The sequence below is a fragment of the Chrysochloris asiatica genome, unplaced genomic scaffold (assembly GCF_000296735.1).
Source record: "Chrysochloris asiatica unplaced genomic scaffold, ChrAsi1.0 scaffold00032, whole genome shotgun sequence".
Lineage (NCBI taxonomy): Eukaryota > Metazoa > Chordata > Mammalia > Afrosoricida > Chrysochloridae > Chrysochloris > Chrysochloris asiatica.
In genome coordinates this window covers 22,156,462-22,169,730 of record NW_006408550.1, presented here as the reverse complement: position 1 = coordinate 22,169,730, position 13,269 = coordinate 22,156,462, and the positions used below count along the sequence as shown (strand labels likewise).

General features: G+C 38.4%; 1 protein-coding gene across 1 annotated transcript in view; it reads left to right on the top strand.

Moving 5' to 3' along the window:
• The window catches only part of POT1 (protection of telomeres 1), a 92,595-nt gene that overhangs the window by 53,863 nt on the left and 25,463 nt on the right, over positions 1-13,269 (top strand). Inside the window, exons 6-8 of the mRNA XM_006859340.1 lie at positions 4,922-5,088; positions 7,739-7,830; positions 11,645-11,701. Of these exons, the coding sequence (XP_006859402.1) occupies positions 4,922-5,088; positions 7,739-7,830; positions 11,645-11,701 (316 nt within the window). The remainder of the gene's footprint in view (positions 1-4,921; positions 5,089-7,738; positions 7,831-11,644; positions 11,702-13,269) is intronic.

The window sequence follows — 13,269 nt, the reverse complement described above, 5'->3', positions numbered from 1 at the left end:
CCAGCTGTGAGCCTTCCAACCTTCTAAGTATTCCTTTATATGTGGTTCAGAGTTCTGGGACCATCCCCTGAGCCTGCTTGGTCAGGTATTCTGTGTTGTTGTTGGCAAAGCTCCTTTACTGCACTTCCACCCAATCCACCATCTTGTTTGTTCTCTGGAAACACATTTTGAGGAATTTTCATTTCAAAAAGAAAAAGAATAAGGTAATTCCTAAGTTTTTTTATAGGTAGAGATTTCATATGAATTTTCATATTAGATTCACTTCAGTCCTATACTCTGCTTTCACATTTCATTGCTTGGCTTGCTTTTCCTCAGGTTGCATCCATAAGTCTTTCTGTTCCCCTCCTTCCCTGCGTTTCTTGTCCATGTCCTGTACAGCGGGGGCACAGTGCTCTCCACATAGTTAGGACAAATCAGTCATACCTGTTGCTGAATGAACCAATCAGTAAGCACACGCAGCTTTGTGCAGATGTGTTCTTCTTGTTAAGTTGTCTGCTTGATCTCGTTCACTAGAAGGGAAGATGAGCGTGCATAATAAAACTTGTTGGCACTTTCATCCTCTCTAAAGACATCACCATGGCATTCTAGTCCATACCTGCAGTGCAGTATACAAATAAAAAGGACTTTCTCTGTGTAAGCAGTATAGCTCTCTTATTTAGTAGACATTGACATTACATTTATTTGCTTTGACACAGCCCCTACAATATTTAATATGAATTTAAGAAATTCCCAGTCAGATGACATTGATGGAAATGAATGCTTGTCAGCACTTGAAGACAACTGTTTATAATTGCATATTTATGCCAAAGTGCACGGAGCTAGTTTACAAGATTTGTATACAAGAACGGTGAGAGAAATGTGCTTTTAAGAATAAATTGGACTGTTATTACAGCAATTATAAAATATAACGTCAACTTATATAGATGATATATTTGCAGCCTAACTTGCCCTTAACAATTTCTTAAGTCTTGCTTTTAAAATAATTTGTTATTCTCCAAACATTTTGTGTAGAGATACACACATTTCAAATCTTTTGTCGAGAAACTAAAGCCATATTTAAAAATTCCCAGTATTATCTTGACACAATTAAAAACTAATTATAAAATGTTGCCATATAATGTTTGGGCTGACATTGATCTAAAAGCTGTAGTTTGATTTGTTATTTGGAGACATAAACAGGGAAGAAAATAATAAACCATTTACAGGGGGATTTGGATTATTTCTAATTTGTTTGCTTTTTTTGTTTTGTGTGTGTGTTTTTTTTGTTTTTTTTTTAGTTTTCTGTTTGAAATGGATCTTTAAACTATATTTTTTAATTCCTTTGGTTAAGATTCCCTCCTCTGGATGTTTGGGATCTTATGACTTTACCTTAAGCCAGGATCTGTGTACTCCAATAGAACATCTGGTGTATTTTATTGTATATTTTGTCAAACTTAAAAAAATACAATGCTGCCTCCAGAAGGAATTTCTGGAAATAGCAATTGGTTGTCTTTTAGTGTACAATATTTTAAATGAAAAAATTATGTTGTTTTATTATTATCATTTTTAAACACAGTGGCACTATGGGTTAATGCTCTGGAAGCATAGTAAGTTTGAACCTCCAAGTCAAACGGTTCAAGCTCACCAGCTACTCCTTGGAAACCTTGTACTGGGTCACTGTGGGTCAGGGCCACTCGATGGCACTTAACAGCAACAGTAACAACAATAGAAAAACTAGTCTGATGTGCAGGCCATCTCAACTGAACATTTCCAAGTACTGTTGCTATATTTATTTCAGATCATTTGAATTTTTAAGCAATAAAACTTTACATGTTGAAGCTTTCTTGTACCTCTGCCTGATTTCATTCTTCCTAACCCTCATCCCAACATGTAAGTATGTGCACCCATGTTTAGTATGCTTTTATTTTGAGTTCATTTATCTGAAAAATAAATATAGTGTGTGTATCACTCAGCAATTTGCTTTTTTGTTGATATAATATTAAGGTGTATCTACGTTGATGCATGTGTCTCTGCATTAGGACCAGTCTGTCAGAATTATTTTGAAATGATATTTGAAAGGAAAGCTCCCCTTCTTATTCTTCAACATTGACTTGACTGTTCTCTTCTATGTACATTTTAGGATCAGCTTTCCCAATCCCATGAAAGACACTGAGGATTTTAATTGAAAATGAATTAATTGCAAGGATTAATTCTGAGAATATTATTATTTTTGTAACAATGGATATTTAAATATTGAATGTTTTACTTATTAATATTACATCTTTTTTCACTTATTTAGGCTATTTCCTTTTTTGTAGACTGTATAATTGTACTATAACAGTGTACCGTATATATTATAAAAAGAATCACACATTAGTAAATGTGCAATAAAAATGATATAACAATAACTTAGAAACAGGAATTTTTACTATTCCTTATCCCACTTTGTGGACCATGAGGAAAAGGAGTTTTGTCCTCTTTTACTTATTTGTTTCCTTTTCTGACTCCTTTTATTGTGCTCCTCATTCATGGTGTAGTAAGAATGAAAGAAACCAGAGAATACTAAATACCCTGTTATCCCCGCGCAGATCCATCATTGAGTGGAAAAGAGTCCCAGGGAATTAAGGAGTAGAGTCTGGGAGTGTGACATTTTCTTTCCTCAGGTGTTGTTAAGTGTCTTCAAGTCAGCTCTAAATCATAGCAACTTTATAGGGTTTCCAGGGAGCAGTTAAAAGTCCAGTGCTTAACCGATAGCGCCACCCCAGGACTCTTTCCCCATGTTGTTAAGTGCTGTCCAGTGGGTTCTGACTCCTGAAGACCCTGCATATATCCCGTCTGTTAGATGGAGCCCTGTAGTCAGTCACCCAGTGATGAGGAGAAGTGACAGTGCAGATGGGCGGTTGGCTCACTACCTAGTCTCCCGCTCCACACTTTTGTGTAGCATTTCTTGTACTTACAGTCTCCCGACTGTGACTTATTCCTTAGTCTGGAGAAAACAAGAAAATGTTAGCCCCACAATCACCCAGTGATCAGGAGTTTTTCTGTAAGTCGAGTTTCTAGTTAGTAACCCTTTTCTAATTCTTTACTCAAAAAAAAAAAGGCATATTCAGCATGTGATTTAGGTTGCCTCGTTTCTGTTGGGTAAGTGGTAATTTCTTTGAAGAGTATTCTACATTTCTCTTATTTGAAGTCTTTTCATTGGGAGAACGTCTCACATTTTGTATAAAGATATTTTTAGAACTTTTGGCAAACCGTCTACAGTAGAATCTCTGTACTATGTGACCGTAGTAGAATCGGTACAGATTTGAGCCTGCAGAAGCTAGTTGTGGAGGACAGTCAACAAGCCAGATCAAAGTTTCAATCTTTAATTGGTTTTCTATACATGAACTCAGAGAGTTTGTTTCACAGCCTGCTGCTGCAGCCTTGCAGCCAGAAATACTTGGTTTCAGAAGTCAGCCTCCTATAGATCTTGTGGAGTGGAGGGATACTTGTTATTTTAAAATACTACTGGCACTTTAGGAGCTCTGGTAGCGTAGTGGTTACGGATCAGGCTGCTAACCTCAGGGTCAGCAGTTCAAAACTACCAGCTGTTCCACAGGAGAAAGATGAGGCTTTCTTCTCTCAAAGAGATTTACTACAACCTTGGAAACCCTATGAGTCGGAACCAACTCCACATAACAGTAACAAGTAGCATAGTGGTTATGAATCAGGCTGCTAATCTCATGGTCAGCAGTTCAAAACTACCATCTGTTCCACAGGAGAAAGATGAAGCTTTCTGCTGCCGTAAAGATTTCCAGTCTCAGAAACCCTGTACAGTGTCACTATAAGTCAGAACTGAATCCACGGCACATAACAACTGGCACATTAAAAAAAAATTCAAGCATTCTGTAATGGGGGTTTCATTATGGAATGCTTGAAATTTTAATTAAATCTTAAATTAGTAATATTTAATTAAATCTTAAATTAGTTCAAGTAAGTTTTTTTAAGAAAGCTTATCAAATTGTTGTAAAGTGCCGTCATGTCAGTTGCAACTCATAGCGACTTTATGCAGGATTTTTGAGGAACACCTGGTGGATTTGAACCACCAACCTTGCAGTTCAAACCGACATTAAAGTCAAGTACTTATTTTGCAGCAGCACACCAGGACTCATCGAGGTCTTGAAATTTATTAGGCGATAATGTATTTTTTTTTAGGCAATGTATTTTATCAGAGTCCTGTTGTCGTGCTGTGGGAGTCTTGGTGTAGCGTTGTAAAATAAGCACTGGAATATTAACCTCAAGGCTGGCGGTTCAAACCCACCAGCCACTCTTTGGAAACCATACCTAGGGTCGCTGTGAGTCAGAACTGACTTAACGAAACTTAACAACTTATGTTATCAAGGAGTCCTAATGTGGCACAGTAGGATAAACACTGGACTACTAACCTCAAGGTCGGTGGTTCAAACCTAATAGTCTCTCCTTGGAAACCTTATACAGGGTCACTTTAACTCAGAACCGAATTAATGGTATTTAACAGCAACATGTTTTATTGATGCTAAAATGTGATGGTATTTTTCACTTGTTATCTCTGAAATTGAAATAAATCCTACAATTGAAAGGATATATAGATAGGATATATGGATAGGTTTTATTTTTGATATGGTATTCATGGGCTGATAGTCTACCAGTAAACACTGGTTGTTGTTGTTGTTGTTGTTGTTAAGTACCGTCAAGTCGGTTCCGACTCATGGCGACCCTCTATAGGGTTTCCAAGGAGCAACTGGCAGGTTTGAACTTACAGCTCTGTGGTTCTCAGTCCAGTGCTAATCCTACAGCACTATACCAGAAGTTCCAACTAGCCGTTGTCCTTTATGATTGGTCAGTGCTCCTGTCATATTATTAAAAATTTAGAATATCAGGAAAAAAATTTCACCTACTTTATAAATCAACATCTGTTTTTCAGATTGGAAGCTTTCTTAGGATTTATAGCCTCCATACCAAACTTCAGTCGAATTCTGAGAGTCAGTCAACATTGTTAAGCCTTGAGTTTCATCTTCATGGAGGTACCAGTTATGGTCGGGGTATCAGAGTCCTGCCAGAAAATAACTCTGATGTGGATCAGCTGAAAAAGTAAGCATCTTGTCTTGCTGTTCAGAAAATGTGTGAGGTCAGTCAAAAATTATCGGTACTCTGGTTACATTAAAACTTTATCAGTACTTTCTGTTCAAGGTCACTGCTGTGCAGTGTGAACCTGGACATTTGTAAATAAATTTTGAACTGGTAAATGAAGGTAAAAGTTTCTTAAAAAAATTGTTACTGGTGATGAAATATGGATTCATCCCTATGAGCCTGAGAGTAAAACGACAGATTGTGGAATGGAAACATCCTCAATTGATGACCAGCACAAAGTCCAAAAGTCAACCATCAGCTGAAAAATTGAAGCTCACAGTTTTCTGGGATTTTTGAGGGCCAGTATTAGAACATTATTAGGAAAAGGGTTCCACAATCAACAGTGCTCCTTCCAGTGAGATGCTCACGAAGAGCTGGAGCCTAAACTCTGGATTAAACACACAGGACTGCTATCCTAGGACATTGCAACCTTGCATGATAATGCACGTCTACACACTTCTGCCCACACTGTTGACACCAGGCAGAAACGTCATTTGGAAGTGTTAAAGTATAGTCCTTAGAGTACTGAGCTTGCCCCATTGGACTTTCACCTGATTGGTGACAGCAGCCCTTCAAGGATGAAGATTGACCTTTGATGAAGAAGTGAAGACAGTGGTGCATTCGTGGCTCTCAGCTCAGCCTAAAACATTTTTTAATAAGGGACTACGAAAGCTTGTTGACAAAGTATATTGAAAAGCAAGGAGAGTATGTTGAAAAGTGATGCATTTGTCTTTTCTAAAAGTTGATTAAAATAGACCCTAGAGCTAGCGTTCCTATCATTTCTGACTCTCACTCGTATATAAGGTATTCATGAAGCTGTTTTCCAAGATAATACTGTTCCTGGTGGGTGTGGGAAGGTGTCTGATAAATATCTTGTTGTTGTTGTTGCCAATGATACTCAGAGAGGAAGTCCAAAGTGCATTGAAAGAAGTGGCAAAGGACAAGGCACCAGGAATTGATGGAATAAAAATTGAAATCTTTCAGGAAAGTGAGGCAGCACAGGAGGCACTCACTCATCTCTGCCAAGAAATTTGGAAGACAACTGTCTGGCCGACTGATTGGAAGAGATCCATATCTGTGCCCATTCCAAAGAGAGGTGACCCAATGGAATGTGGAAATCATCGGACCATCTCTGTGTTGTTATTCCTCTTTTTTTTAAATGAGTCTTTAAAAACAGAAATCAAGTGATGCTGGTTCAGATAGCAAGTTAGTAGCAGAGCCAAAGTTATAGTCTAAGGCCTCTTGCAAATAATGTCTACTTTTTGAACTAATGTTTTCTTTTATCTACCCTTTGCCATATTCTCCAAGTCTAGCAACAGGTTGTCTGGAAAATTTGATACACATTTAGGATTCCAAGAATACTTCATCCTTGCACACATACACACACACACACACACACACACACACACACAAATCTTTCCTATAGCAAAACAAAAGTACCTACAGTAAAACAGATAAGTAGCAAGTGTTTTAGGGCATCACATTTCTTGAGATTTTCAGATGTGTCCAGAAAGTCAGATGGTATCTTAAACCCTGTTCTATATACAGTTCTCTTGTTCCTGAAGTCTTCCTAGTGGATACTGTGTGTAGAACATTTGACCAGTGTCCCAGAGAAATCAAAATCAATCTTCTGTATATCTTCAAAGAGATACAGAAATGTATTGTTGACAACATGGAGATGAAGGAGCCTGGTAGCCGTGGATTGAGCACTGGGATGCTAACCAAAGGGTCAGCACTTCAGTCTCAGCAGCTGCTCCACAGGAGAGAGATGAGGCAGTCTGCACACAGAAATATTTACCAGTGTCCTAATGTCCAGAGCAGTCTTACTTGTCCTGTGAGGTCACTGTGAACTGGACTCAGCTTGATGTCAGTGGATTTCAATTTTTTTTTGTAATTGAAATGAAACAATTATTACCTGCTTCAATTTATTAAAGTCAACAAGACTTTAAAATCTACTTAAATGTTTTTGTTTAATATGTTAATTCCACTGTTTTACATCTTACTTTGCAACATCCTGTTGCTAAGTGCTGTTGAGAAGGTTCCCTCTCACAGCCAAAGATCTCATCTCAACCTATATAGGATTTCCCAGGAGCGGCTGGCGGGTTTGAACTGCTAACCTTGCAGATATTAAAGAGTCCAGAGTTGATTGTACAGCGCCATACCACTTCTTGTGAGTTTATAGTGAGGCTGTTTAAACTCACACTTTCTTTATGTTGAAAATATTTCATCATTCCACTCCCTGGTACGGAGCTAATGACTAAGTGTTCTGTTGTTAACCTGTCTTCATGTACAGTCTGCGCTTCTTGAAGATTCTAGCCCAGCAAACCTGTGAGCAGTTCTGCTTTGTCACGTGGTGCACGTCACACCAACACCATGGCACCTAACAACTCTTGGATCTTGCCAGACAGTTTTTTGGGTTGTTTTGTAACTTGAGGGGGGGAAGCCTTGGAACACTCAGATAAAGTGTTTAAAGTTAAAGACTTTGAGCTAAAAAGCATATAGGAACCAAGTTGTATAATGAGTATTAGTGAGCTCTTAGATTCTGTGGGTAGAGATAAAATGACTTACTGTGTTTTATGCATAATTTACATTTCTATTCTTTCAATTACAGGGTTTTAGAATCTGTCGATTTGACAGCCAGTCAGAGTTTACTTGGCGGTGTCTGTGTGTCACAGTGTGAAAATAGCTTACCAACCTTATCAAGTAAGGACAATTTTTAAACTGACAGTTGTTGTTACTTGCTGTTGAGTTGGTTCTGACCCATAACAACCCTGTATAGGGTTTCCAAGGAGGAGCTGGTGAGTTTGAACCACCAACCTCGCAGTTCAAATGGCTTTGCAGTCTGGTGCATTAACCCACAGGACCACACCAGGACTTAGTCCCTGATAAATCGAATGTCTTTATCAACTTCAACACAGTTCTCTTGTTTTTTAAATGTTGTTGTTGTTAAATGCTGTTGAGTCGGTTCTGACCCATAGTGACCCTGTATAGGGTTTTCGAGGAGCGGCTGGTGAGCTTGAACCGCTGATCTTGCAGTCCAAATGGCTTTGCAGTCTGGTGCATTAGCCCACAGCTGTCAGACACCCCTTGCCAGCAGCCTGTGTCTGTCCCTGTGTCGACTCAGGAGACTGTGAGTGCAGGCTTGTATGGGCAGCAGTGGTTACCTTGAGGCTTTGTACTCTTCTTCCCCTGCTGCCCTCATTATTTGCTGACCTCCCTTTTATGGCCTGGTGCCTTTCCCTTTAACCAGGGTAATACTTGGTGACTCTTTAGCCGGTAATTTACCCTCCTTTTCCCTCCCACCCCTGGTATTCATCAAAGAGGGTTTCTTTTTCTGTGAAAACCTTTTTACAACAGTGGTTTTGTACACTTGGTGCTCTTTTGTGATTATTTAATTTCATTCAGCATAATGTCCTTATTTTTAATGTTTTACTTTTTATTCTGTTTTTTTCTTTGTTTGGGGGGGGTTGTTTTATTTTGAGTTAATATTTGAATAGAGGGGAAGAAAAGGTTATCATGACAACTCAGTTATATAATTCCATTTTCAAATTGTTGTTTTTAAGTGTCATTGAGTTGGTTCTGACTTAGAGCGACCCTGTGTAGGGTTTCCTAGGATTGCCTGATGGGTTTGAACCAATGACCTTGTAGTTAGGGAGTTCAGTATTTATTCTACAGTGCTACACCATGACTCATACTTATGTTAAGTGCCATAGGTTCTGATTCATAGCAACCCTGTATAGCATTTCTACACATCCTGGTGTGGCGCTGCAGGATAAGACATTGGACTGTGAAGTCAGTTTTTACAGCAAGTTCGACGGTTTAAACCCCCCAGCTGCTCCTCCAAAACCCTATACAGGGTCGCTGTGAGTCAGAACCGTCTCAACAGCACTTAACAACAAATAGGATTTCCAAAGAGTGGCTGATGAGTTTGAACTGCCAACCTTGAGGTTCAAAAGACCCTGCAGTCCAGTGCTTATTCTAGAGCACTACACCAGGACTTATATTTGTTGTTGTTAAGCGCTCTCAAATCGTTTCTAACTCATATTAGAATAATAGTAATTACTTGATTTTTGATATGCAGTATTTATGAATCAGTCTCTCTATCTCTCTCTGTGTGTGTGTGTGTATATATATAAAATGTTGTTAATTGATAGCAAAGCCAGTCAAATTCAAATGCAGGCAACTTGGTTTTTCTGTACATGTTTTAAATTTCTTTCTTTGTTCTGTCTTAAACCCCTCCACATTTTCTAGGTGACAGCATTTTAGCCTGATCTAACATTTCATGAACTACCTTTAGAGGCCCAACTAAGTTCAATTGGAGAAGTCATAATCTGCAGTTAAACTTCTGCAATCTCTTTTCTGCTTTCATAAAAGATCCTTCTATTATTTTTAAATTAGGAAAGTAATTCACGCTATGACATCAGGTTCAGTAGTTTTTGCCTCACCCTAACAGCTGTGCTCCTGAGCGTGCGTGTTAGCAGTGCAGCGTGATTCTTTCAACACCGTCATGCTTATACATAAGCAGATAAGGTCTTTATCTTCCTTTGGAAAAATGGATAGAAACCGAATCCTAGTATATCAGTTGCTTCTTTAAAGCAAAATATATTATAGATCTCATTCTAGCTAGCTCATAGAAGTAAAACTCCTTTTTTAAAGTTTTATACTCTTTTATAATGGATGTAAATAGCATTAATGAAATTAATAAAATTTTGTAATACAGGTGTAACATTGTTTACAGCCATTCTCCATTTGACAGGCATTTAGGGTGTTTCAGTTTTTGTTCTTATGTGTGATACTTTAATACTGTTGAACATAGATACTTTCATGGTTTATTTCTCTAAAATACACTCCTAAAAGTAGGTTTGATGAATCTAAGGGTAGACACTTCTTCTCTTTTTAATAGATGCTGCCAGATTATTTGATCAAGAAGTTAAATTTGTATTCCATTAGCATTGTAGGCAAATATCCTGTTTTCACTTTTAGCAGTATTGGATGTTGACATTGTAGGCAATAGTTTTTACAATTTGATAACTTAAGGTGAGATTTTATTTCCCTGAAACTTGAAAATCATATGATTATATTTATTGGTCCATTTTCATCTTTCTTATTTGAATGATCTGCCCTGGTATAACGTTGTGGACTCCTAGTGTGGCTCTGCAGGATCAGCAGTGGATTCAGAACCACAAGGTCAGTGGTTCAAACCCACCACCTGCTCTTTGGAAACCCAATACAGAGTTGCTACGAATCAGAAGTGACTCCATGGTAATTAACAATATAGCATGTAGGAAGGGCAGTGGACTGCTAACCTCTTTTTACCCATCAGTCCATCTTATGTTTTAATACATTTCAAAAGAAATTCTAGATGTCAGTTAATTGTCCCATAAACATTTCAGTGTGAACATTATTAACAGAGTTCAATATTGTTTTAGGATTCTTTTGTTATTTTTTGAGGTTAAATTACATACAATGAGATGGATACCTTAAGTGTTCCATTCTGTGAATTTTGCCTCATACAAAAACTTGCACAATCCAAACCCCTCCCAAGATATAGAAGACTACCCACCACACAAACGCTCCCTCAGGCCTTTCCCAGCTAATCCCCACCCACACCCACAGAAGCAGCCAGTATTCTGATTTTTCCATCATAATCGATTAGTTGTCCACATAGAGTATGTTTTGAAATTCATCCATATTTTTGCATGTATCAGTGGTTCCTTTGATTTATGGTTAGTTGTTGTTGCTAAGTGCCTTCAAGTCATTTCTGTCTCATAGTGAACCTGTATAAGGTTTTCAGAGAGCTTGTGGTTCAAACCGACCTTGCGGTATTAGAGGTAGACTTTTCTTTTTTCTAGAATATGAATTTCCAGGTACTGTAGTACAGTTTGTTAAAAATGCTTCCTTATTCTATTAGAAGTCTTTGGTCATTATTAGAGTCTAATGACCATATAAATGTGGGTCTACTCCAGGGCTTTCTATTTCATTCTGTTTGTCAGTCCTTATGCCAATACTTGTCCTGATGACTTTATAGTGTGACTTTGGAGTCCTGGTGTGGCACTGTAGGATAAGCACTGAACTGCTAACTGCAAGGTTGACAGTTCAAACCTACCAGGTGCTCCTTGGAAACCCTATACTGAGTCACTGTGAATCAGAACTGACTCGACAACACTTAGCAATAGCAATAACACCAAGGTCTTGGAGTCATTTTGTACAGGTCCTCCAAATTTATTCTTCTTTTTAAAGATCATATTTTATATTCTAGATTCTTTCCCTTACATTACAGGATAGAATCTGTTTATCAATTATTATAACACAGCCTGTGGGATTTTCAGTGGGATTGCATTGAATCTGCTGGCCAATGTGGGGAGAATTAATATCTTCACAATGTTGAGCCTTCAAATCTATGAACATGGCATGTTTTACCATTTATCAGAATGTTTTATAGTTTTCATTTCCACCTTTTATTTCTGATAGACTTGAACTATGTGTATAATACTTCTTCCTTATCTTTTCCCTATAGGCTCTGGGTCAGTGTCACTCTATGAGGTAGAAAGATGTCAGCAACTGTCTGCTACAAGTAAGTCCATCTAGAGTGTTTGAAGGATGAGCGTGTTCTCACAGCCGTCACTGATCTGTTCTCATCTAGTAGTGAGAGGCACAAATATGTCACTACTGTGCTTTAGTTCCCTACCTGATTCTCTACTGGCACGAAATCAAACTAGATATCTTAACATTGAATATGGATTTTAAGACAAGCATCGCTAAGTTTCTAGAAGATATTGTATAGTTAATAGTACAAACGTCTTATTTTGAGGATGTAAAATCTCATAAATCGCATTAATTTTATTCAGTCCACACTTTAAATGCTGAGCACAGTTACAATGTGCCCCTAAAGAAGCCCTTCACAACATGCTCCAAAGTTTCAACTTGATGTTAAGACTGGTAATATTTTATCAGATACCCTCCTTCTATAATTTCAAATAGGATCGAACATTCTGCAAAGGATATTTGTTAATCATCAGTCTATTAAATAATGTAGCGTTGTAAAATTATGAATCTTTCACTATTGGTGAAGGACATAAAGATATGGCTTAAGTAGAAGTTAGAAAGAAGACTAGGAGTCCTTGTGGCATTGGATTAAGCATTGGGCTGCTAACTGCAAGGTGGGTGGTTCAAATCTACCAGTTACTCCGTGGGAGAAAGATGAGGCTGTCTGCTTCTCTAATGATACGGCAGCAGTGAGTTGGGCTGGACTCCATGTCATTGGATTAGAAAGAAGCCCGTGGTATCTAATTAGGAACGAGGTGCCAGTGTATGCTTGTTTTATCAGTAGATATAGAAATACGCATACAGATGTGTATGTGTATATAAATCTATTCACACACATAACACTGTCATACATATTTAAGGCGTGTGTATGTGTTGTTGTTTTCAAGTGTCATCAAATTGGTTCTGACTCATAGCAACCCTATATAGGATTTCCAAGGATCTACTGGTAGGTTTGAACTGCCAGCCTTGTGGTTAGCCTCCAGTTCTTAATTTACAGTGTCACATGTGTGTGTAGTCCAGCTACACCCATTGAAGGGCTACAAGGAATGGACCTCGAGAGCAGCACTTGCAGCCTACAGATCTGGGTTTCTAAATAATTTACCCCCATCCCCACCTCACCCCCCAATAAAATGGAATTGAAATTCCATGAAAAATATGAGATTCTAAGGGAGGCAAGGGAATTACGAGAAGGATCTGGAACATGTTGTTGTGCCAGAAAATAAGAAGGTACTCAGTTAATGATGTTGTTGTTGTTGTTAGGTGCCATCGAGTCGGCACCAACTCATAGCGACCCTATGCACAGCAGAATGAAACAATGTCCGATCCTGGGACAACCTCACTGCTGTTGCCACACTTGACTCCATCAATGCTGTCACCTGGCCAATCCATCTCACTGGGGGTCTTCTTCTTTTTCTCTGACCCTCCATCTTACCAAGCATGATATCCTTCTCTAGCAACTGTTCCCTCCTGACAATATGTCCAAAGTATGAGACACAAAGTTTAGCCATCTTGGCCTCCAAGGAGCACTCTGGCTGCACTTCTTCCAAAACAGATCTATTGGTTCTTTTGGCAGCCCATGGCACTTTTAGTATTCTC